At 38.2% G+C, this 26454-nt stretch overlaps 1 protein-coding gene and 1 pseudogene across 1 annotated transcript in view; both read right to left on the bottom strand.

The window, feature by feature from the left end:
* Positions 1 to 10889: 10889 nt before the first annotated feature.
* LOC143389287 (proteasome subunit alpha type-4 pseudogene) lies at positions 10890 to 12414 on the bottom strand (annotated as a pseudogene).
* A 7124-nt stretch (positions 12415 to 19538) lies between these two features.
* LOC143640295 (asparaginyl-tRNA synthetase-like) overlaps positions 19539 to 26454 on the bottom strand; it is a 35003-nt gene continuing 28087 nt past the window's right edge. Inside the window, exon 6 of the mRNA XM_077108146.1 lies at positions 19539 to 20129. Within this exon, the coding sequence (XP_076964261.1) occupies positions 19539 to 20129 (591 nt within the window). The remainder of the gene's footprint in view (positions 20130 to 26454) is intronic.

The raw sequence follows: 26454 nt of genomic DNA, 5'->3' as shown, positions 1-26454 counted from the left end.
AAATTATAGCTAGGAACTTGAATATATATTTAAGCTTCTGATACTCTTAGAAAAAAGCCCACATTTCCATACTAGAAATCATCATATTAATTTTGTTTATATGAAGCTACCTCAGGTTCCTGTTTACATCAATTAATTAATTAAAACCAAATAAATCTTAACCAAATAAAGTAGATTTCTTGAACTGTAGTCAGTATGATCCAAGGAGCAATTCCAAACAGCCATAGCCATGACTTTAGCAATATGTTGACTAAATATCAAAGTAACCAGAAGCAGGCAAAAATCACCTACAGATTTTATTGCTTAGGATAATCATTAAATCTTTGACACACATAAATAAAACTGATTTAAAATCTTTATGAGCTCTAAATTGTGGATGCAATATGACATGTTGATCTAATCTTTTGAAAGAAACATTATAAAACTTTGGAGAAAACAACTCTGGTCCAGGCCTTATTCAGCCAATTTGAATGTATGTGAGCTCCACATCCCCAGGTGTGTAAGGAAATAAGATCAGTTACAAGAGACCTTTTAAAACAGGAGGTAACCTGCTTTTCTAAGACAGAATTCTTCAGATCTTTGAGGAAGGCTAGGGCACAGTTTCTTGTTTATTTATAAAGGAAAAGTCCCTCATGACTGGGAATCATCAGACAATGATGATTTTCAGCCAGGTGGTAGCTGTGAGGCTTAGCTGGGAGCACCACTTGCAATGGACTCCGCTAGCCTTCACCAATGAGGTCATGCATGGTATTTCTTGTAACCATGTGGATGGGTGAACATGTGACCTAAGACCTTGGTGCTGTCAGGTATTTTCTTCCGTGGACCTGAATAATGCCTAGTGTTTAGTGATATCAGTGAAGCCACATAATTCATGCCTTCCTTAAGACAAAGCAGACTCACAGCAGAAGGCAGACACAAAGGGGTCAGAGAGAAGCAAGACGATGCTTCTATTTTAGCCAAATGGCTTAATAAATCTCCTTCAATATTTAAGCTAATGTACTTTCAGCCAAAAGTACCCTGATTGAAGCAGGGAATCCCGAGCTGCATCTTAATCTTAGCTGCATCAAGGGATCAAGGTCTCCACACATGGGCATTTGGAGGACATTGCAGATCCAAACCATAATAATGCCTGTGCATTTGAAATTTGTTATAGTCTCAACTTCCCTTTTAGTACAATATATATAGTATATAATATGTACATACTATAATATATATATATATATATATATATATGTATATATATATATATTATATGTATATATATATAATATATATAGTACAATATAATTGGACTTAGTTACCAGTGAAATCCCACTTATAAATAGCATGTTTGTTTACGACTAAAAGATTTAGCCTCATTATCAATGTATGTTGCAACTCTATACATTGCAATTCCATAGCTCATGTTTCCTCCAAAGAGCTCAAACCAAAGTAATTTTCTCAGGTGTATTTCTGTGAAAGAGACAAGAGAGTTCATTATCATGAAAATAAACAAGCCACAAGATTTGAAATGATTTCCCCAAATTCCCACAATGAAATGCCTCATGGAGGCTAAAATTAACTGTCTCCTTCTTGCTTTTTAGCTCTGTATTTAAGTAAATTAGCATGCCTAGTTAGCATTTTCTTGTAAAATCTTTAAAATGTACAGTTTGCATTTTTACTCATTGATTCAACAAATACTTATCTGGTACCTATCTTTCTAGGTACTATATTAGATAATGTAATAGAGTTTAATAGATTATAAACTGGCAAAAGAGCCACCCATATGTTAGAAACACTAGCAATTGTGAAAGAATCATTAAGTGATTTAATTTTATTTTTAAAACAAATATTTCAACTTTATTTTCCCTAGAGAGGTAGGAAGGAAAAATGGAATTGTAAAAGACCTTGACTAATTCACTTTCAGGTTATATCCACACAAAAGATACTTTATCTCACTGATTAGAAACAAGTTTTATCTTGAATGTGAAGGACTTATTCTGTTTAGATTGAAATATTTAATTTTTATTCTATTATGTTGCTTTCATATTTTAAAAGGTTATAAATAAATTTCAAAGTTATTTGCTCATATTACACCATTCTTACTTTTTGTTATTTACAATATATATTTTTTAATTACCATAATCAGTCAATATATGAATCATTCTACATTTATTTCTTACAACAAACTTATATTAGCAAAAAACAACCTCAGAATGAATGTTTGTAGACTCTGGGGGCTCTTGTTTTGCATTAGTTTGAAATACAAACTTTGTAGCATATAAATAAAAATGTAATGAGTAAATACCTATCATTGTTTCTTTTTATGCTGAATTATTTTTAAAAATCAAACTCAGTGACTATGTCAGAAATGTTCATCAGGCTGTCAGCACCTAACCCAGCTCTCTGTTCTGTCTGTGGATGCCAGCATCACTTCCTCACCTTGACTGTCCCTGTTCCCAGTGGCTGGAAGCGTGGAAATTGCATTTCTCAAAATCCCTCACCAGCTGGATTTCAGACTGTTTTGAAAATGAGAGGCATTTGTAAAATGGAAAAAAGAAAGCACAATCCATATTATTGTTCCTATGCCAGTGGTGAGTAGAAAGGTAGTCTTCAGCAATTTGAGGTTTTGCAATGACCTCCAAGTGTTTCCTAGTAAATTGCCTTTGGTTCTCATGATGGTAGTGATCACTGCAAATACTTTTCTGTAGCTTTGAAAATTCCCAGCCCCTCTGTAATTTAGTGATGAACCTGAGATTTAACAGAAATATTCCATGACCCTTGCTTCAACAGGCATTCTGGAAACAAGAAAAGGATAGAATACCTTCTACTGAATCTTCTCCTGTCTGAAATACCTTAAATAACTGTTATTTTTCTAGGTGGGACCCTTGGAAAAAGTAAGTTGGCACTAAATGGGGATGTAAGGAACAGACTTTGAAAATGAGGAAGACCTAAGCAGCTTATTTTCTTACTTAAGAATAAAGATTTTTTTTTTTTAAAAAAAGCACATTGCATTTATAGCCTCATTTGGTATTGAATGGGAAAGTTAAGACACTTATTGGGAAAAGTGGGGCATCTGGGGTGGATCCTGACAGATTTGAACTTCTGAATTCCATGGAACTTTCTTTCAAGAAGAAGCTGGAGGGTCTGTACTTGGGACATTTATGCTGTGTGGGGTTATGATTTTTGACAAGATGCACTCATTACCTTGCTTTGCTTTCAGATCTTTTCCTAGGGTCAAGTCACAGGAGAATGTGTGGGAAGTCAGAGTTTGCAGGGGTTGTGGGGGAAATACTTACACAAAGAAAGAATTGAAAGGTTTTGCTAACTTATATTGACAGAAACCTGGGAAGGGATGCTAGAAATGGATTTTAAGGTTCTAAGATCAGGGAGACAAAAAGAAAAGATTAAATAAAACCACATTTATTAATATAATTGCACTTTGCAGATATTCTGGATTCAAGGTGTTTGATACCTGACATCATGGCTCACCGGGTTATTTTGTTAGTAGAGTGAAACTTAGATTCCATGGTAGACAAGATTAAATAAAACTGATGTACTGAAATTTCCATGGCATCATGTAAATGAAGAGCTACAAAGAAAGACAGAAATCTCTTGCTGATGTATCAAGAAAGGGAGGTCTGCTCCCGATTCCCTCACTATATAACCAGAAAGACCCCAAGGAAATACCCGAGTGAGGTCAAGAATGAATAGAGGAGGTAACTCCATTGACATGGGCTTCCTAAATTCAGTGGGATAATGGGATCTGGAGAGTGACAGAGGCCAAGTGATGACACTTAGGAAGAAGGCCAGGAACAAGATGGGCATGATTGCTAAGGGAACCGCAGGTAAAACAGTCATCAAAATGGTGTATGACTTACATACACCACAGAGCTTACTGGTATTGGCAAATAGGTAATTCTTACCATTAGGCTGAAATAGAAGTGCTACCAATTTCCATAAATTAAAATATTTTAGGTATCATTATAATTTGTTTTTGCCACAATAGAGAATCATGGCTTCTCATCCCATTGCCAGATCAAGAGCATCTAGGATGAAGAGCATGCCAGTTTCCTTGGAAGAAAAGAAAACTTTTGAGGAAGTGCCCATATCCTTGCTGAAATAATAAACTCTATGCCTTCCTAGAGATATCTCAAAGGGACTATAATCAATGATCAATGTGAGTGTGCATTTTACAAAAAGAGGTCATTTCCTCATTTTTTTTAATGCATAGTGAACAAATCTAGACAGCCAATGCCAAAATACCATACTGGTCCTTTGACCTATGAGCTATTAGGAAGGGATGATTCTTAGCCCTCAGAACTGCTTCCCTTCCTAAATAGTAAATTAAATTGGGGATGGCACAGACTCATGCCTCTGAAAAAAACTAGAAATATGCAGATATAGGATTCCTATCATGTCTGCATTTAACTAATCTATTTGACCAAGGCTGGAAATAGATGGCCTTGGAGAAAGACAGCAAATTATTGTAAACACAATCAGGAAGAACTCAATTGCAGCTGCTTTCCCAGATGTGTTCTCTCTCTCTCTCTCTCTCTCTTTCTCTCTCTCCCTCCCTCCCTCCCTCCCTCCTCTCTCTCTCTATCCCTTCTAAATAATTTGAGATCCGTTATACAGCTATTGATCAGGAAAAATGTTTTTTGGTTTCTGTATGGTATTATTTTTAAAATGCATAAAGACATTTGATTCTGCCTTGTAGGGACAACAGTATGTTTTTACCTCCCTTTAACCTCAGGACAATATCAGCTGTCTCTTCTACCATGATCTAATTGACCAGGATTCAGCCACCACATAGGTCATTTTGCTGTTTCAATACACTGACAACTGTGGGAAATTCCATTTTCCATCAAGATGCAAGCTGGTCTCTATAGGCTTCTCTTAACCTCTGATGAATCCTATTCAAGGCACTTGACTCTTGTTTGAGAAAATACTGAAATGGGACTTTTAGTTATAAAATTATAGGGTCTTTGGTATTAAAATGAGATAAAAGAAGCTAAATTATTCTGTTCTTTTGAAAATCAACCTTCCATTTTTCTCTTCATAGCTTAATAGAGAAAAGTTCTAGGCAGCCTCTTGTACTTAGGGAAACCTTACCTCAGAGAAAGACCTCTTGAGACAGTAAGGTCATGAGTTAAGGACAAAGCAGGAGGCTGGGCTCCTCCAAAAGATAGCTTCCATAAAGGGAATCTCTGTGGCTTAGAAGTCCTGACATTTGATACTGATGAATAAAGTAAGTTGTTTACTACTTCTTGCTAGAAACTTCATCCACTAACTTCCTATAGATAAAAAAAAAATTCATACTTTGTAGAAATCACAACAGTAAACTTACAATTTTTTTTAGTCCGGGCTGTATTCACGGACTAAAACATCACCTAGCACAACGTCAATGTGCAATAGGGGAAAAAATAGGTAAAAGGAAGAGATTATGGTGCTTTTGAAAATGTATACAGATGTTCTGTTTGTGCTTGGGATGAAGTGTGAGGAGGAAAGAATGTTAGGTGCACAACAACACATCTGTAAGTGGGGGAAAAAGTGTAGATAATACTGCATATATAGGTGCATACACTCTGTACCCATGACAGGATTCTTACGCTTATGAGAAAGCCACTGGTCCTCTTTCAGTTATCTGGGATGGAAGTTCACACAGCCAAGGGATGGCTAACTTCAAGAGGTGGAGACATTAGGGAGTGCATAATAGGTTTGTTTCACCTAAATCTCGTAAATGTGTGCTCTGCTTGGTGAGAGTTATAAATTACTGGCGTAGATCTTATTCGTATAGAGTAAATGCAAAAATCAAAGATGCACAGTCAAATTTTGGGCCAAGCCAGTGCTAAATTGAAGAGATGTGCCCTACAATATGTATAAGTATAAATGCCATCTAATGGGCTCTTACTTTTAGCGCTGGACCCTTGAAAGGAGAGGATCCCACCCCACTGAATATTGTTATTTTTCATGGGTACATGAGGCTCCCGGGCAAGTTGTGAATGGTACACTAAGTCTGCTCTCGTAGGGACCAGATGGAGAAACAGGAACATGGGAGCAGTGTTCCCAAGCACACAGATGTTTTGCCTTCTCAAAGCGGTCAGAAGGGAGGTCCACTCAGATGTAGTTCCTATTTTCTCTGTTCTCCATAGACGTCCAGAGAATGCACAACAGAATGGTGCTCGTGGGGCTACAGAAACCTCTTACTTCCAGGTACATTACAAAGCAAAAGATTTTAAGGAAGAATCCTCACAAAATGTGGCTCAGATTTTTTTTCTGATTTCTTTATGATTGGAACCAGATTACATGTTATTTGGCAAGAGTGTCACAGGAGTGATTCTGTGACTTTCTCTTTGAATCCCATTACTGATGATATTAACATTGATCACTAAAGATGGTACCTTCTGGGTTTCTCTTCTGTAATATTGCCTTTTCCTTTTGTAATTATTTAGCATTTTTATAGGAAGATGATTTGAGATTATTACATATATCCCTCTGCCTCATCCAACTTTCCATTTATTTACTTAATAGTATTTATATAGGTCTATGGTTTATTTTATTTGAGTGTAATGTTACTTATTAATATAATTTTAAATTTTTATTTTTCTTATTCTATTTTGGTAATTTCACCTTATTAGAAGATTTGTAACATTACTAAAAAGAATTTTTAGAAAACATTCCCTAAATGTTAACATTTTACTACCTTTGCCTTTCTTCTCCTCCTGTCTTTCTAGATAAATATAAATATAAGTATATAGCAAAGAAAATTTTATCTCAACCATTTCTAAGTTGCAGACATGATATCTCCTTATGACAATACTTGTATTTCCTAAAAACAAGAAATTATGTAACTATAGTGTAATGATCGAAATCAGAAAATCAAATTTGGTTAAATTTTTTTTCTTAGACACAATACCTTTATTTTGTTCCTTTTTTATATGGTGCTGAGGATTGAACCCAGTGTTTCACATATGCTAGGCAACTGCTCTACCATTGAGCCACAATATCAGCACTCAAATTTGGGTATATATTAATATCTAATCTATAAAGTATAGTCATAGTTGCCAATTATTTCAAGAATGTCCTTTATAACCAAGATAAAATCAAGATCATGGGTTTTCATGATCCATTAAAAAAATAGAGAAAAAGAGAAGAAAAAAAAGTGTATTCAACAGAGATTGTAACAGAGAATGAAAATATCCTTTCTGAATATTTTCTTGCCAGGATTGCTAAACTTGTATTTAAATTCCAGTGCAATGTTTATAGTGAATAAGACTGAGTACTAATTCTCACCATAATGAAATTTAGGTGTGTAAATGGTAAACTTATTTACTTCTCTAGAACTCAGCTGAGTTTAGCCCCAAAGCCTCCATTTCTGCTGATGGTAGTAAATTTTATGTGGAAACCAAGATTCTCTCTTTCTCTTAAACTAGTAATGATTTAGTCATTTGGGGTGTAGACTCAGTCTCTTTTGAGTAACTTCTCCAGCTATCAGGGTGTATTCCTTCTTCCTTCTCTCCCAGGGCCATCCATGTGCTGGGTAAATATGTAGTTGGGGTGGCAAGCAGTGTGTACATATAATCAGACCATTCCACCTAGAATAATGATTTTCCAAATGAGGTCCTGGACTAGCAACATCAGTACTACTTGGGAAATTTTTAGAAATGCAATTTCTTGGACTTTACTGCAGACCCACTGAGTCAAAAATTTGGGGGCCAAGAATTTGTTTTCAAAAGGCCTCCATGTGATTCTGTTGCTTTTATGAAGCACATATCTGAGACCATCAGCAGCCTCCCACCTTGGTTTCAGGTGAGAGTATGATAATTGCTAGTACCTTGGTGTGTGGCTTCCACCTCATCACATCCACTGCTGAAATGTCCTCTTCTGCTCACTGGCCACCTATAGGCACACACATAAGTTATGTGGGTATAACTTATTCTGCCATCCTTCTCTTTATTTGTCCTTTCCTCTTCCCCCCAAATAAAGAAGCTATTTTGCTCAGTGTTTTGTCTCTTGTTTCTTGAGTAAAGAAAAAAAAATATCCTGGCTACGAACATAGACTTCTACATTTCCAAAATGACCATTGGTCTCTATACAAATGATTTCTTTTTCTCGCTAATGATGTCCACTCTTATGTTGAAAACCTTAACTTTTATGACTTGACTATTGGTTCTTAACAAGTTTTAAAATCTGTTTAATATCTTTAAAAACTAGCATCAAATGGTTTTCATCCTTTCCTTAATCATCCTTATTTCCTTTAAGACCCAAGGTAAACAGAGCAAGAAAAAGCACAGGATGTGTGGAAAAGCAAACACATTAATTAAAATTTCAGGATATTATCACATGACACCTGAATCTTAGAAATACTTTGGTAGTTTTATAAGTATTACCTGATTTTAATCACTTCCTACTAAAATTCTTCTGCTACTAAACTAATTCTCATGAATACTCATTTTAACATATGATTTTCTCTTTCAGGTTCTTGTTATAGGTTTCTTTTTAACTTACTTATAAACAATTCTTTATTCCAAAATGCACATGTCTGGGCACATGTAAAATGTTTAAAAATGAATGAATGAATTTTGAGTCATCTCTGGCCTTAATAATTCACTTTATATTTAATAATATTTCCATTAAATTTAGCCTAATTAATATGAAAAGATAGTCACATTAAAATATAGAACTTTTATGATATTACTCCATCTCTTTGGAATATATTCCCAATAGATCCCCACTTGTGTATTCTTCCTGACTCCAAGGGCTAGCATCAATTTTATATTTGACAAAGAATACTTAAGCACCATTAGATCAAAGGTCTAGACCCAGAAATAAGTCACGTTATTATAATAGGGTTCCTGCTTTATTCCCAAGAATTACTCCTTACCATATTTCCCATGGTAACTTGCTTAGATTTATTAATTTTTTTATTTTTGCTGAAATTCAAAAAAATGTATGAAGTATTCAAATATAGTTTTAATTTGTTGTTCTTTTTAAAATTTTCGTTAGAACTATAAAAGTCTTTCCATTGTCATTCACACAATCAAATTCTCCCTATTTCTTGAAATATTGTTGCTATGATAATATCCAGAAGGTGTTCCATTTATCAGGATTTCATAGGGCTGCAATATTGAGCTCTCTTTAATAATTTATTCTAATATCTTAGATTCAATTAAATAGTCATATCTAAATTTAGAATAACTAATCATAATTTATACACTTGTATAATGTCATATTTATCTAAAAGGGCTTTTTTTCATTAAATGTGATATACGAAGTTTGCAATGGCAGTTCCTATTTTACATTTCTAATCTGTATTTCATATTTCACTGCTAAGTGAAATTCTATAAAAGAATGGGGTGAGAGAGCAGTAATAATTCTTTTAAAAATTCCTTCCAAAAGATATAGTCAGACTTTCTACAGTTTCAGGTGTTGCATTTGATGACAAAATCATTTCCAACTGGTGTCCCATTTTATTCTAATGATGTGTCCTCCCTCTTCTATGTCCCAACCTCTCAATGCACTTCTGTGGGGGGACTGTGGCAATACTGTGGTGCTTCATGGTTGTTTTGTGGTTCTCTGTGACTCCTTTTGAAACCCTCTTTTTCTCACTCACTGTCTGTCCTGGGAGCCTTTCAGGTTGGAGAAAGATCCACTTGTTCAAAATTACCCATATAGTCATGTGTTGAATTCGTTTTAGAGAAAGGATCTCTGTTAAAATCGAAGGGCTCCATGATAGCCACACTCTGGCCTCCCAGAGAGCTGCATGGAAAATGAAGACATAAATTAGCTAACACTCTCTTATAAACATAATTTATGAAATGTGTTTCTGTTCTGGTCATGCTAATTCTTATAAGGTTGTTTTAAAAAATCTGAAATAAAAATATTGTAGTACCTAAAATATTAACAACTCAAATTTCATGTCACAGAAGAACCATTTTTGAATAGACATATTTTTAGAGTATTTGTATTCACTGAATTTGGAAAAGAATCAAGCCCTTTTTAAATTATGTAAAATACTACACCTATAGAGAAGCTAATGTAGGTCCATTTTTAACCTGCAATGATTTTTTACAGCCAAATAATGGGGCTTTGAATAACAGAACTACCATAATTAACTCAGTTGTCACTGAAGGCAATTTTTCCTGGGCATCCATTCATACTTTGAAGTATTTCTAAATGGTCCAGATTTTGTCATTACTATAGCAATATAGAAAAGAATACATACATACTCTTGAATTTTTTTGCTGATCCTTTATTTAGAAAACTACTAATTTTTTTTTCTGATATGCTTTAAGAATATAGCATCATATAACTGATATTGTGACAGGAACTTTTAAAGGAATTTATGCTTTTTATTTATGAAAACAAAAACCAAATGCATAAACCAAATGCACAATTATAAGTCTTGTATCTCATCAAAAACCATTTCACTGTTCAGCTTAAATTGCTGTCTGAAATAAAAGCAGCCTTCTCACCCCAAGGCCTTTATATTTATTTAGTATTATAGCTCCAAGAAAAAACATATTAAAGCTAAAGAATCTACTTAAATTTAAAAGAGGCAACCAACACATTCAGTAGACTTACCAGATCTAGCATAACTGATTTAGTGATGTTAATTATAAATTGAAATATATAGGCTTATTTAAGAAGTCATAGATTAAAAGGATGATTTTTAAAAATTTATTTCTTTTTTTTGTTCTTTTCAAGTTTTATTCCAAAAAAAGTGTGAAATTTAAGATGTCCATAAAGAGTAATCATCATCATTACAACAAAGTATTCAATTGAGCAGAAATAACAAAGACCCAATTCAGTATGGAATGTCCTATTTCCCCCCCTGCACAAGTTTTTGAAAAAGCCTTCTCAGGGTGAAAGAGTAGGAGAGCCTTCACACTTAAATGGTGCCCCAAATGGGTTATAACATTCCTGGTTCTATTTGTCCTTTTCTTTCTGTTCTTTTTCTTTCCTCTCACGCTCAGCTTTAGCTTCTTCTTCCTCATGTTTTTTGATCAACTGCTTCACTTCCCTTTGTTTGAGAACTCTGATCACCATCTTTCCATTCTCTCTTGTAAGTGTGGCAATTTCCACTTTTTCAGCAGACAGTTTACTAACATCCATGGTCTTATTTAGCACTTTGATAGCTAAAGCAAGTGCTGACTTCAAGGTCATTTCTCCTTCTTTGTAGTCTTGTTTCAACATTGACACAGCTGCAGCGCTATTATTTCCAATGCAGGTGGCTTTCCATCCCCCATAATTTCCACTAGGATCACTTTGATAGAGTTGGAAACCATAGTGCTTATCCCAGCCAATGTACAGCAAACAAAACACCAAAGGGACGTTTTCCTCCAAACTGTGTATAAGCTTGTTTGATATCACACAGTGCAGTAACCAACTGCTCACAAGGAATTGGCTCCTGATACTGTAATAAATACCTTTGAGCAATGAGCCTCAGTTCATTAGTCAGAACATTAGCATCAGAAGTTATGCCTGCCACACTGCAAGCCATGTCCTCATTGAGTTTATAAATTTTTTCAGAAAAAAAGACTTCATCAAGAAGCTTGTGGATGTTGCGTCTCTCTGCTGCAAGCAAAACACCATCATTTGCGAAAATTCCCAATCAGGTTCCTGCATGTCCGATAGCTTCCATGGCATATTCAACTTGATATAAGCGACCTTCTGGAGAAAATATAGTGGTCCTGGAGTCATATCTTCGAGACATGGTTTCTGAACTTTATATAATTCCTCAGAATCCAAAGCCCGTATTCCCGGAATATTAGGAATTAAGACTGGAAAAGTAAGCAGGTATCTCAAGGGCCCACGTAAAAACTGAATTTTATCTCTTAATTCCACCGAATGATTAAGAGTCGCAAATTCACAGGAACTGACAGGCAGTTTAGAAAGACCTGAGGCTGGTGAGAGGCTGAAGGCAGGGTAACTAGTCACGAGTGCGGTTCCGATAGGCAGGTGCATGGGAAGAGTGGTCCAGACAAGAGCAGACAGGAGGTCGCAAAGACAGAAGACCTGCGGGGGGGGGGGGGGGGGGGGGGGCGGGGCAGGATCAAGATCACCGAGCCTGACGCCAGGCAAAGCACGAGTTTGAGGTCACCGGGACATCCAGTAGCGCTTTCACGTACTGTACTCAGGGGACCAAAGCCGCACAGACCACTACGACCTGCCCACCTAAGCCCGGTGCCCTGCACTGTCCCGCGGCCCCGGGCCGGGTAACCCGACGGCGGCCGGCGGGGGCCAGTCCCAGACCTGACAGTCACCCAGGCTGAGGAGGCGGGTGCAGAGTCATCGTGCCCACAGTTCCTCAGCAGCGGCTGCCGGCGGAGGCCCGCTATCTTTATGCTCACAACCCCCACCCAACGGTCAGCTACCAGGCTTCCACCGACCACTGGGGACCAAGGCTCACCAGAGAGAAGACACTGAAGAAAAAAAAAAATCATTTCTAATGTAAACAAATATACCTCCCCATTATAAAAAGAGTTGGGTAATTATAACCCTTAGGCCATTGGCTTAAAAAAAGTTGAAGACCTAGAGAGACTCAGTAGTAGAGCTTTTGCCTAGTATGTTCAAAGCTCTGGGTTCCAACTGTTATAGTTTGGAAATAACTATATTTTGGTGTTCCCCAAAAGCATTTTCAGAGTGCAAATGATTATAGTTGTGACCTGATTAGTGAATTAATCCACTGTTATGATTGACTGGGTAGTAAGTATAGGCAAGTAGGGTGGAGCTGGAGGAGATGGGTCATTGGGGTGAGCAGAGCTCTCTATCTGCTTCCTGATTTGTGTTCTTTCTCCACGACTTTCCACCATGATGTTCTGCCTCAACTTGGACCCAGGGTAATGAAGTTGGCCTTCTATATACTGAGACATCTGAACCATGAGCCCCAAATAAACTTCCTCTCCTCTATGTTGTCCTTGTCAGGGTTTTGGGACACAGCACTGAAAAAGCTGACTAAGAGCTAGTGTTGTGGGTCAGGGGTAGAGGACTCGCCTTGCATATGTGAGGCCCTGGGTTCAATCCTCAGCATCACATGAAAATAAATAAATAGAAGCATTGTGTCAACTACAAGTAAAAAAAATTTTAAAGCTGATGAAAATACATCCTCAGCACCATAAGAAAGAAGAGGAGTAAATGGAAATATTAAAGTGCAAAAGAATACTTTTTAAAAGTATTAATATTTTATGTTAAAATTATTTAAATCTTCAAAATTGTCAATGCAAGCAATGACAGTAGTCCTGGCCAGGATAAAGCCTTCTTCATACTCTGCTGGCTAGAAAGAGCTTTATTTAACCCCACATTGCTCAGGAGTAGAACTAGAGTGGATGAAGAAAGGTCAAGGGTAAGTCAGAGTGGGGCTGTGCAGACACCCCAGGAAGGGCTCTAGTTGCTGTTCCTTTTACTTTACTGAAACAATCAGACACACAGTACTGGAGAGGGGCCCGGTGACCAATGACCAACATGGTCCTGGGTCAGAATCCTGAGGAGTGAAGAAACATTCACAGGGAGGTCACCATAGGAGCTGGGAGAGCAGGAGAGCTTTCTAGAGGAGGAAGCAGAAGTGCCGCTAATGTGACAATCCCAGGAGCTTGTAATTGGGAAATTAGCAGGCAGTTCAGGCTTCAAATATAAATCTTGTAAGCCAACCAAAAGAGCATCCCTGGGAAGTGGATGCAAGAACGTTTCATTTCCCCCAAATGTTTAGCATCTTGTGAAAAGGTGTTGATCAAAGGTTTAGTGTTATTTTTAATTCATAAAAGAGCATGGTACTTGGATTTTGGTATGTTCCAGAAAGAAGGTAAAGTCTGGCTAGAAGATCTGACCCTCCCCAACTTTTTTTCTTTCCTAAGATGCATGTGCATAGCAGGCAAAACAATGGTGGGGATAATTAGGCTGCTGATAATTTTTTCCTCTTTATGCTCTTAAAAGGCACATGAAATCTTTTTGATCATACAAGAGTTTAAAATTTATTATTTTCTAGCTAAATTCAAGGGTCATGGTTCCCCATTTCATCTATAAAGGGCATGCTTATCACCATGAGGCCTTCTTTACTGAAAAAGGAATTTATTTTAAAAAAGCCTGCAAGGGAGATTTACATTATTCCCTAAAGACCCCTGAGAGTTTTGCTTTACTGATTTCTACTATTTTATGAAGTATATGTCCTTTGGACAACTTAGCTATGCAGCAGAATATTCTAGATGTCAGAGGGCAGACTCAGCATCTTTGGTGGTCAATTTTTACTAATTCACAAAATATTTATTTCTGAAAAGGGTTGACATCAACTGGAACAAATATGTGGATCCCACACCCTTCCCTTTACCCACCTCCCGACATCACAAGAGGCCTAGAAAGTCCTAAAGGCTCAAAAAGTAGGATGCAGAGCTCAATCACCCAGGGCTCAGGTATGAGTATCACTCTTTCCCTCTTTGCCAACCATTCTTCCTCCTGCTTCTCCTAAATTTTCACATGCATTCTCCGACTTGGATGATCTAGTTTTTGTATTTCCAGTTTATCCAGTATTGTTTTCAGGCTTCCTCTGATCTTGATAGTGCTCAAGGAATTTAGAGTCCCAAGGTAACCAAGAAACTGGCCCTTCTTTAGAAGAGTTTATTTTAAACTGGGGCTATTCTGAACACTAACAGATTAGGGAGAACTACCCAAGGCAGGGTGGGACCATATCCATCACACCAGAACTTGCAGTTTCAACTAGGGCTTCATCATGGCTTACTGGAGGGCATGACCTGCTGCAGTCTGGCTGGGCACAAATCACGAGCCACTCACAGCTTTGTAGATTCAAACAGCAATTCTTTATTCCGGATCTCACACCGGCCCTCTACAAACACGTTCTGGGGAAATCCACATTCTCTGCCCAAATCCACACCTCCACTGGGCTTTTGTCTCCCCAAAATACTGTCTCAATCCCTGTGAGAACTCAAGAGGAACTCAGGCAGCAGGATACGCCCTATTCCCAGCAGGAATAACCTTAAACATGGAACCACCCTAAACTCAAGGAGCAGGATACTCCCTAATCCCAGCAGGATACACCCTAAACCTGGATTATTTTAAACCCGGGAACGCCCTAAACACGGATCCGCCCTGGTCTTTGAGCAAGGTCACCTTCCAGAAGTCCTTCCACTAAGGAACATGGGGGTACCGTGGCAAGGAAATTGTCATACCTACTTGGCTAATGGCTCCCAGCAATGACCCTTGCATTAGTGCTGATGAAGGAAGACAAGTTTTCCATTTCAGGAAAAACTATAGTATTTTATATTTTTATTTTATTTTATTTATTTTAGGCGTGAGTTAATGTATGATGAAGTCCTCCAGGCTTATAGTATCTCCAAAATTCATACATGAATCCTTATCTCCTAATATAACTATAGTTTAGGAAGCAATTAAGTGTTCCATTTCCACACCTTGAGAAGACCATGTACACTACACAGCAAAAGGTGGCATCTACAGGCCAGGAAAGAGCCCTTACCAGAACCTGACCATGCTGCTGGCCAGATCTCAGACTTCCAACTCCCAGAATTATGAAAAGGAAAGTTTTATTGTGTAAGTTCCCCAGTCTATGGTATTTGTTGTGGCAGCCCCAGCACACTAAGTGCCCTGATATGTTTGGGTTACTTAAAAAGTATACTTAGAGACTGTTGAGTTTGAAGCCTGTAGTGGATGAGATAGTACTGATGTGTAAGGAAGTAAGAGAGGAGAGAGAAGGGAATAGAAACAGACCCCAACCCCAACAGGAGCTTTGGATAAGGGGAAAGAAAAGGCCACTCCTAGGGTGCTTGGAAGCATGTCAGAAATTTCAGCATCCACAGAGAATCAAGAGCCTCCCTCTTTCCTCCATCATTCTGCCTACCAGGAGGGAACTTCATTCCCCAGAGTTGGTTGCCCAGCCCCAGTGGAATTATGGTTCACTTCCACTTTAGCTCCAAAGCACAAACAAATGGAAGAATTTGGAAACATTTCTCTTTGACCTTCTACCTGTGACAGCACTATTTTAACAGCTGTTGCAATATGTGTGGAGAAAAAGACGAAAGCTGAAAACTCAGAACAACTGGCAACATACCAATGCGATATCTCAAAAACTCTGTTGAAAAGAGGAATATAGAGATTGAAGCTATGGTTTACATAACTGGATTAATCACTAAGGACTGCCAAGCAGGAATAAATGTGTAAAGGAAGCACAATTAATAAACAAGAGCTTCTTCTGTACCATTTTGATTAGTAAATAAATCATTACGGATATATCTTAATAATCAGGAGGTGACCACCAACAAAATTATACACAAGATGTCTGTTTTGTAAAGCAATGAAAAGACGAAAGAAAACAAAATGACCCTCAGAAGAGAGGCCAAATGGTAAGCAAACAAACAAACAAAAACAGGTAAAAAAGTTATCTAAGTCAGACCAATGATTAAGGAATGTAGTTCTAACTCCCCTATTAAATAGGTGAAATGTACCAGGTTGAATGAAACACAATCTTGATTTATTACTTTAAGAGAGAAATCTAAATAATAATAATAGCAGCAGATGTGGCAACTTATATAAATGGGACTAAAAAGGATGGTTAGATATTGATAAAAATCACAAATAATAAAAGAAATAAAGCCAATAATTTAAAATGTATAAAATTATTGGAAACATAAACTATGGCATTTAAAACAGAAAACCTTGCTATCAAATGTCTGTTTGTCTGCCAATCTTTCCATACTGTTAAACATAACAGCGCTATAAATAGATACACATGTAGATGTTTAGACAGATAACAAATATCTCTATATCAAGCTGACAAAAAACATTCTTAAGGAATTGAAATAAAGTAAAAATACTATATGTACCTATATTTATGTATACGCTAATATACATGTGCATATGAAAGTTCATACCCTACCCACCTATTGGGACACAATTATTCACAGGCCTCTTGGATTTCTGCACATCTTGCAAGTAAAGGCACTGCATTTCTTTATTCCAGATTATATTTGTATAGAAATCAAGCTTTGAGAAGAGAAATAATGTTTCCCTATAAGAGCTGGTTTGCTTATAGTTTTAGAAGATAGCGGTGCTATCTACATCCATAGTAAAGATCAGAGATTCTTGCTGTTCAACATAAGAAAGGTAATAGTTCCTTCCAGAACAAAATGCAGGCAGGCTTACTGCCTTTTATAAAAGGTTCAGATTCCCTCAGCTCAGGATACTTTTCCTGTAATATATCCATTCGGTGTGCTGGTGTCACCTGGTCCTTCTTCACCCATGGTGGGAATACTGGTGTGTGGAGAACTGACACAAAACTGGTGATACTGTAGCTACAACTATTACTGTGAGCAATAAAATCCTTTGACCTAGTAATTGGGTCAAAGTCTTCCATTCAGCCATGGAAGCTAACTTATAAAGATCCAGCTTTCCCAGTTCTTGACTTCAGCAGTAACAATCTTTATGTAAGATACCACAAAAATCACATATGAAAATTGATACCAAACCCAAAGCAAAGTCAATAATCCAGAGCACCTGGAATCATGCACCCTATGAATTGTCAATAACTGAATGTAAAATACACACATTTCTGTTACCAGAAACAAGATTTAAACACTTGAGAGTAAGTGCCCAGCTATTAAAATAACTGGCAGGCCAAGAAAGAGATAAAAAAATCATATACAAAAAGATCAAAGCAAGGGGCTGGGGTTGTGGCTCAGTGGTAGAACACTTTCCTAGAACATATGAGGCACTGGGTTTGATCCTCAAGACCACATAAAAATAAATAAATAAAATAAAGGTATGGTGTCTAACCACTATTAAAAAAGTATTTAAAAAAGATCAAAGCATAGTACAAAAAAAGTAAATTTATAAATATAAACACTTTCCACAATATGAATAATAAGGTATTGAATATTTTAAAATACCTTGAAGGGAGGATTCTTGAATGCTTTCATTGCAAAGAAATGATAAATATATGAGATATGGATATACTTAACCTAATTTGGTCACTGTACATGTGTTGAAATACCAGATTGTACTCTATAATTATGTACAATTACTATGTGTCGACCCCAAAATAATGCAAATAGTAGACACCCACTGAGAAAAAAAAGTATAAATACTTTTCTATGTGCATTAAAGAATGGAAGCATTTTTTTAGGGGGTGGTGCATGGGGAGTCAAAGTCGTTAAAACTGTCCCCAAAATGCGAACAATACCACAAATTGATAAAAATATAAAACTAGAGATTTCAAATAAATCAGCACGCACTCTCAAACTCCCAGAGGGGACAAAACGAAACAAAACAAGAACACAAAAACTTGGACTGTTCCAGTACATCCGCAAGGGTAGGGGGACTGGAGAGGTGCGAGCGCCTGCGAAGAGCCTTGGCCTCCGCTTTCCCAGGCCAGCAGGTTGCTCTTGGCAAACGCCTCAGACAACAATGGCCAGGATGGGCTTTGCTTGCGTCGCTAGTTAGCTGCATCTGCCCCTGCCCGGAAAAAATAACCTATCTCAAAAGAATCACAAAATAAAGAAGCATGCGTTAGGCTACCAAGGAAACATCCTTCCCTCCCCCCAATTCCAAACCTCCATCAGATTTCCCATCAGGGACCAAAGATGAACCCACCACCAATCAAGTTCCTGCGCAAGTTATTTTATTTCCCGCAGCCCCTCCACCTGCCGGGCGGTGCTCGGTGCACCTCAGGCATCCCTCCGGCGACCCCCCGCGGGCTGCAGCAAAACCGGGGCATTTCGACAGGGTGGGGGCCGGCGGCTGCCGCGGATCCGGCTAGCTACCGCCACAGCTTGGTGGCCTCCCATTGGCCACGACGTGGGCGGGGAGACGCAACGGAGGCGGGAGGCGTGGGACGAGGGCGGCGGCGGCAGCCGCAGCAGCGGGAGGGGATAGGAGAGAGGAGTGGGCCGCGCAGCCAGGCGAGCGCGGGAGAGGGGTGGGGGTGGCGGCGGCGGCTCGCCCAGATCACGCTGGCGGAGGCCGAGCCGGGTGCGCTGGCAGCGGCAGGGGGCGGCGCGCGGGAGTGAGCGGCGTTGGGAGTGGGTCCGCGGGCGGGTGCGGGCGCAGCGACAGCTGCGCGGGAAGGAGCCGCTGCTGCCCTTTGTGGGCAAAGAGCGCAGGGCCCAGAGCGCCCTCCCCATGGCGCTCTCCCCCGCATCTTCGTGGCAGTGAGCGGCCCTGGAGAGGAGACCCAGAGGAAACAAAACCACTAGCCGGAAACCTCGCGTTGAGGAGCTCCTGGGGAGCGCCATCCGCTCCACTTCCACCTCCGCATCCAACACTGGCCAAGGTCCCCGCCGCTGCATCCCTAGCGGCTTCCGCTGCCCGCCGGGCTGAAGCAGAGCCGCCTGCGCTGCCACCGCGGCCGCCTACACACACACACACACACACACACACACACACACACACACACTCTCTCTCTCTCTCTCTCTCTCTCTCTCTCTCATACACACACGCACCCCCGCCCGCCCTTCTCCCCCGCCCCCTCCCCAGCTCCTTGATCTCTGGGTCTGTTTTATTACTCCTGGTGCGAGTCCCGCGGACTCCGCAGCCCGCTATTTGTCATCAGCTCGCTCTCCATTGGCGGGGAGAGGAGAGGAGCGGAGAAGGGGGTGGGGAGGAGAGGGGAAGGGAAGTGGGTGGAAACTGCCTGGAGCAGTCTCTCTGCGCCGCTGCTGGTGTTGCCGCTGCCTCCGCCGCCGCCTCCGACGCCTCCATGTGCCGGATAGCTGGAGCGCCGCGGACCCTGCTGCCGCTGCTGGCGGCCCTGCTTCAGGTACACGGCGGTCCTCGCGAGTCGGGCTGCAGGCGGGGTGGGGAGGGCGGCGCCGGGTCCCTTTGTTCCCCGCGCCTCTGCTGGGCTGGGCTGCGCACCCGGGAAGGGAGGTGCCACACCGCGCTGCCGGGAACTGCGCAGGCACGAGGCTCTGGCCGGGTGCAGGGGCAGAGCTGCCAGGGCCAGCTGTTCTCATGCGCCTTCTCAGGCAGGGCTGGCGGGGTCGATCTCGGGCCCCCTTTGCTTCTCCTTCGGGGCCCGGTGAGCTCGTGCGGGATGTCCCCAGGCAGCCCAAGCAAGAGGCAGGATAACTCCCAGGTTTTGCAGTCTTCTGTGTTTCTCGCCCCTCGCATTGCACTTTGCTCCAAATCTTTCCCCTTAAGGGACGGGTCGCGAGTTTGCAATAGGAATTCTCACTCTGGTGTCTTAGTTACGGGACCTGCTTCCACCCCACCCCACCCTGGCACCCGTGCGTAGCCTGGTGCCCAAGGGCTCTGTTGTCCTACTGTCTTTACTCCAACCCAGAGTTGCCTCTTATTCTTTTTCTTCTTTTGCCCTCACAATTCAATGTGTTGGTCCACCTGGAAAGAAAGCTTCGCCCCCTACCCCCACGGAGTGTTTGCGGGCCGGTGGCTCAGCACCCACACTCTGGACGAAGAAAGAAAGAAGTGCTACTTCAGAATGTTTTAAGTTAAAGGGAAGGCAAGACAAAGTTAAGAATTCTATGTAGATCATATTTCTCTTTTAACAAAGGACATGTAATAAATCAAGAAATGATTTTTCATACCTCGAGTGGTCTTACTTATTTACAAACGACAGACCTTGAGTGTGAGTCCAGCAGTACATAGTTATTTTTCCAAAAGTTTCATCAAAAGTGTAGGTTCTAATTGAATACTGTGCCGTGAAGTTAGGGTCGGAGGAGGTATTTGTTGGTCGTTAATACTGTGGAAAGTAAAAATGTAAAACAATCTCAATTCCTCTTTATGTATTTGCCTTGAAGTCAGGAGTGAATTTTGGACATAATTCTTTAAGTATTTTAAAAATGTTATATATAAACATTAGAAAACAGTATATTCCCATGTATATTCTTTCTTGGTTTCTTCTGTACTGCTGTTGACTTTTATAAACCTTCACAAGGGAGGACATTCTAACTTGGTCATCAAGTCTCTTGTCAGTCTTCTATCATGAGTGCAGGGTGAGCAGCAACATTGAATAGCTTGAAAGGTCATTAAGAATGGAGGCAAGAGAGTTTATGTAAGGTGAGTTTGGGGGTTAAGTGCACCATGTGGTTTGTAAAACTCAGATTAGAAATGACTTTAAGTGAACAGTCTGCTTTATAACCGAGCACTATGCAGATCTATCTGCAAGGTGAACGTGGCTCCTCTGCAGTCATCTGCTATTAAAGTCTACCTTTCTTCAGTCCAGACTAAGCAGCCAAATATTTTAGAAAAGAGAATGGGCAGGTTATTAGTGTAGATAAAAAACAACCTTTTTTTTTGTCTCAGACAAGTTAAACATACTTGAATGTTCAGAGACCTCTGTGCTTTTAATTCTAATGGAAGTGTCCATGATCCTTGATTCACTTTGAGAGATTCTTTATTAGTTTATTGTTAATCTAGATTTACATAATTCTAGTCAGTTTTACATTTGATATTCAGCTTCAATATTTCCTATGTTCTTCCTCATTTTAACTTAAGATGTTACCATTGTCCTTTACATTAATTTTTTTTGAATGTTAAACTTAACTGGTTACATGATAAAACTTTATCTGACAAAGTTATGCTTAGCTTTCTTTTTAAGTTATACAAATGACTTTCAAATACTTACATCGGCTTATCATTAGAGAAAAAAATCAGTTTTATTTCTACTACCAACCCAGTAATTAATATATTAGAAACTTGTTTTGTTTTTCTAGTTCACATCTTAATTGCTTAGCCCATTGTTCTAATCTAAACACACTTGAATGGAGTGTGAGACAACTAGGACAATACAATATTCATAGAAATTTTAGATTCTTAGTCTTATATAAACCTTGGTTTTGATTCTTTTGAGTACCATAAAAAAGAAGATGCATAAATCATACCTATTTTTCACCTGTTATGTGCAGACTATAAAGTGATTGCTATATTAACACAGGGAACACATTAAAAAGAAAGAAGCTTTATTTTAGGATGTGAAAATATGGAATTCAGTAATCATTTGAAGTATAAAACATTTATTCATTGTCAGTGTTTGTTTGTTTTTCCATCTGTCTTTTAACTTAAGAAGAATTAACTTAGTTTGTAGTCATAGTTTATTTTACTTATAGAACGTAGTTATGTATATCTTGATGCTTTCATATCTTGGTGCATGTCTTTATTCCTAACAGGTGGTCCAGTACAAATTCACTAGATGTGATTTGAAAAATAATAATTAGCATACCCTAAAATGTATTATGGGCAGATGTTTAGTAGTTGAATATATACACACACACTCTCCAAAAACAAGTTCAGAATTTATAGAGTATACCTTTTCATTTTTGTACCTGCATGGAAGTCTGCCCTGACTTCTTCCAGAAACTCAAAATGAGACTTTATAAGAGGAAATTCTTTTTTAAATTTTCAATTTTTGCATATAGATAAGTCTTCCTGGAAGATTATTTTGGTGACAGTATACTGTACCAAAGTATTTTTAATTTTCTTTTTCATTAAAAAATTTTCAATTCTTAAATCTGTTGTGCCCCATTAAGCTTTAGGGTTATTAATCGGAAAATGTCAAGATTTAAAGCAACAGTTAATCTTGCTGTAAAATGCTGCTGCTTCTTTTTTCTTTTTAAATCCTAAGTGACTCAGATCTCCATCCTGTTTTCAAGGGGATATTTTCAAGTTAGAAGAGTGGATTTTTTTTCAGGGAAAATCAGAGCTGTTATTTGAGAAGTGTAGTGTTTGTGTATACATGCTACCATTTTTGCCCAAGTTAACATTATTCAAATTTGTTCTTTTGGCTCAAATACAAAAAGTAATCAAGTTTAAGCACTTCTTAGACTTGGCAGTGAATTTTATCAATCATTTAAAAGTATGATGAATTGGAAATTTGGATTTTGTTATTTGAATAAGTATTTTATATCTGTCATTAGTCCACCTTTTAGAAATTAGATATACAAATATATTCAGATTGGGTAAAAAACTACAAATTAAAACATAATTTGTAGCAACAAGTCACTATTTATGTCCCATGTATTTGTGTTTTTCCTAATAAAATTTTATTTTTAATATTTTTGAGAAATTATATCTATTTAAGCAACTACTAATTTTATGTTTAGTGAGATATCAGGAAACATTTTAATTAAACAACACTGTTTATGCTGGAAAAGAGGCATATGCCAATTAATATTTTATTAAGAGTCATATCTTCTATATATGTAAAATGATAGAGCAGGCAAAATAAAGCAAATTCAGAAGATTAATGGGACCTTTTGAAAGATGGATTTAAAGATCATGTTAAAGTTTGTTTTTCAAAAGAATTTAGTTTACACATAAGTAGTCTTGCTCAGTGTATTTTTTTTGTTACTCTTTAGTACTCATCCTACTTCTTATGTGTGGTCCACTTCAGAATACACAGGCACCATGAGAATAGAGCTCTTGGTTTGCATGTGTATGTAGGTATGTTTCTTCCCCCCCCCTTTCTATATATATGTACACATATATTGAGGGATTGTATCTACAAATGTGTCTCCTGCAACATCCAGTACAGTTGGCATGTGTCAGTACTTGATTGATTATTTTGTGTGTGTAATGACAAATATTTTGGGCATTATGAATATAACTAGTGCAAATGAGCTGCTCCTCAAGGGCAGGAGCTAGTGTTAAGGGTAGGAATCCTGGATTTCTAATCTGGTGCAGATGTGATCTCTTAAACTCCTGTGACCTAATTTTCCTCAACAGTAAAATCTTGGTCCTGGTAGGATTAGTTGGTCCTTAATGGATTTTCCAGTTATGTGATTTTGGTGTTGTTTGAAAATATCTCAAATATCTCTTCAAAGATTTTGGAATGACTAATTTGCACCCAAAATATGTGAATTTTCAGAAACTTGGAGAAATAGAAAGTGATTTTTTGAAGGCTTGTTAATAATTAACAATGGTTTATCATACGCAATGGATTAAAAATCATCTGTATTTTTATTTTTTTAATTAAAATTTTCTTTATTAACTGGGCTGCTTTTATCAGTAAAAGTTAAACTATTTTGGGTAAGGGAGGTAGATTTAAAGAAAGTAGTGTTACTGAGAATAAAAATTACACATTTTATTGCTTTTAGGCTCTATGTTTGGGAGAAGATAGCCTCCGTCGAGCCTAATGAATTGAGTGATATGGCTCAGCCATAAAACTATCACCCTTTGTCCTAGTCCTTCTCTAGTTACTTTTCTACAGGTATTCCTATAGGAAATATTTATTGAGGCATTATTTCTGATCACAAGATTGGATTAGTTGATTTCTGAATGTCCATCAGTTAGAAATGATTTGATAAAATATGGTGTAATGTCCATCCAGATTTGAGAATTCCTACTGAATGGCACATTTAGACTTCCTACTTTGCCTTCAAAAAAATTGCTCATTAAATCATCCCATGTTTGGAGAATAGCTGTGTACCTAGAAAGACAACATAGGAGGCCAGCCAAAATAATCAGTGAGGTTTCAGGCTTCTGAATGCCAACAAACTGGATGTAACTGAAGAATAGAAAAATGAAGAAGAATATAAATAAGCTCATGATGACCTAAACTATCATTAGAGCACTCTGAAGTTAAATTAACTTCAGTTACTTAAGCATTATGTTTTGGCTTCAAACACCAAAAGAAAGCAAAATATTTAAGGTCAAGATTAAATAGAGAGTGTAACTCAAGAATTACCTATAGAAAATAAAACATCTAACTCAGAAGAAAGGAATTGAATCTGTTCATGTAATATCCATTCCCTAAGTAGTAGATAAAAAGGGCTGTAGCATGACGAAGGGGAAGAATTCTGTGCTCTGGAGTTGAGTTCAACTTTACTATGACAGTTTGGATTTCCAAATTGTCTAATTTCCAGTTTCACCATCTCTAAGACAGAAATAGAACCATCTATCTCACAGGGTTATAGAAATGATAAACTGAAATAACATGAAATTAAATATATTTAATTTTTAAGCTTTAATACTAACAGTAGTTTTTTAAAACGTTCTGAAGTGGCAGCAAATATCTAAACTTTTAACAGTTTTCTGATATGTGTGTTCTTCTGAATTACCCAAATGACCTACTGTCAACTACTAAATACAAAATATATTGTGAAATGCAGTAAAATTGCAGATGTGGGGGAAAAACTAAATGGCAATCCTTACAACCCTTAGTACAAATAATAAAATCAAAGTCCAATATTTGATGTAAAAGAAGGTTGAATAGTCAGACTGAGCAAAGGCCTACCCAGTGTTTTATTCAGGCTTTTAATTTCATAAAGCTTCCACGAAGGGGCTTATAATGCCCACACTGTTAGTTTTCTGGCTTTTTCAGCATACATTTGGGTACAGTTGACCCTCTTTTGCATTTGTGTAGCTTTTTTTTATTTTTAAGATCTGAGTTAGCAGAGCAAAATGGTGCACACCTATAATCCAGAGACATGGGAGGCTGAGGCAGGAGGATCACAAATTCCAGGCCATCCTCAGCAACATAGTGCCACCCTGTTTCAAAATAGAAAATTTAAAAAGGCTGGTGATGTACATTAGTGGTTAAGCACTCCAAGGTTTAATCCCCAGAAGAACTGTGGGGCATGAGGAGGGTAGCAAAAAAAGATTTGAGAAGCTGGGAGGGTTGCAAAGTGCTCATCCTTGTCCAGAGATCTATCTCTTTTTTTTTCTTTTCTTTTTCTTTTTGTTTTGATATTGTGGATTGAACCCAGGGGCATTAACTGTGGAGCCACACCCCCTGCCCTTTATAGGGACAGGATCTTCCCAAGTTGCTCAGGACTTCCATAAATTTCTGAGACTGGCTTTGAACTTGCAATCCTCCTGCTTCAGCCTCCTGAGCTGCTGGGATTACAGATGTGTACCACCACGACTGGCAGAGATCCTTCTTTCTTGAGGCCTTTCTCTTTGTTTATAATGGGTCTTTGTTAGATCTAGAGGGTAGATGGAGGAGTCTGTGCCCAATGATGAAGAAATTAAATTCTACAGTTAATTGCCCACCAGAGGTTTGTTTGCTTTAAGACAGCTCTAATTTATTTTTTTCTTACATGCGTGAACTTTATTTTACTATATTTAAGAAGATTGTACTCTTTTGTGGACTTAGCTTATTGATATATAGTTTTTATTTAAGCTTGCTTTAGCCTGTACATATTATTTATGTTCTTTTAACCATAGAAATAATTGTTTATATACAGCGTGTATGTTTTTAGTATAAAATTTTATTTACAGTTCTATCTTCTCTGACAGGTAAATAAAAACCTTTGGGGACAAATGTCATAACTATTGATTTAATTTATAAATTGATTTCAGTACCTTGTAAATGAAACTGAGTTAAATGCATGGTTTGGTTTATGGTCTTTCCCTTTATTTGAAACCTTCTTAATGGGGCTTTGTTTTAAAGGGAAATTGTGGTATATTTAAATGTAGATAATAATGGATTACTCTGCAGATTATTTACAATATTTTAGGATGAAATTAAAATAGTTTTTGAAAATTGGTTATGGT

The sequence above is a fragment of the Callospermophilus lateralis genome, unplaced genomic scaffold (genome assembly GCF_048772815.1).
Source record: "Callospermophilus lateralis isolate mCalLat2 unplaced genomic scaffold, mCalLat2.hap1 Scaffold_169, whole genome shotgun sequence".
Taxonomy (NCBI): Eukaryota; Metazoa; Chordata; class Mammalia; order Rodentia; family Sciuridae; genus Callospermophilus; species Callospermophilus lateralis.
The sequence above is the reverse complement of the archived record's forward strand: the minus strand, read 5'-3'. Positions and strand labels throughout refer to the sequence as shown.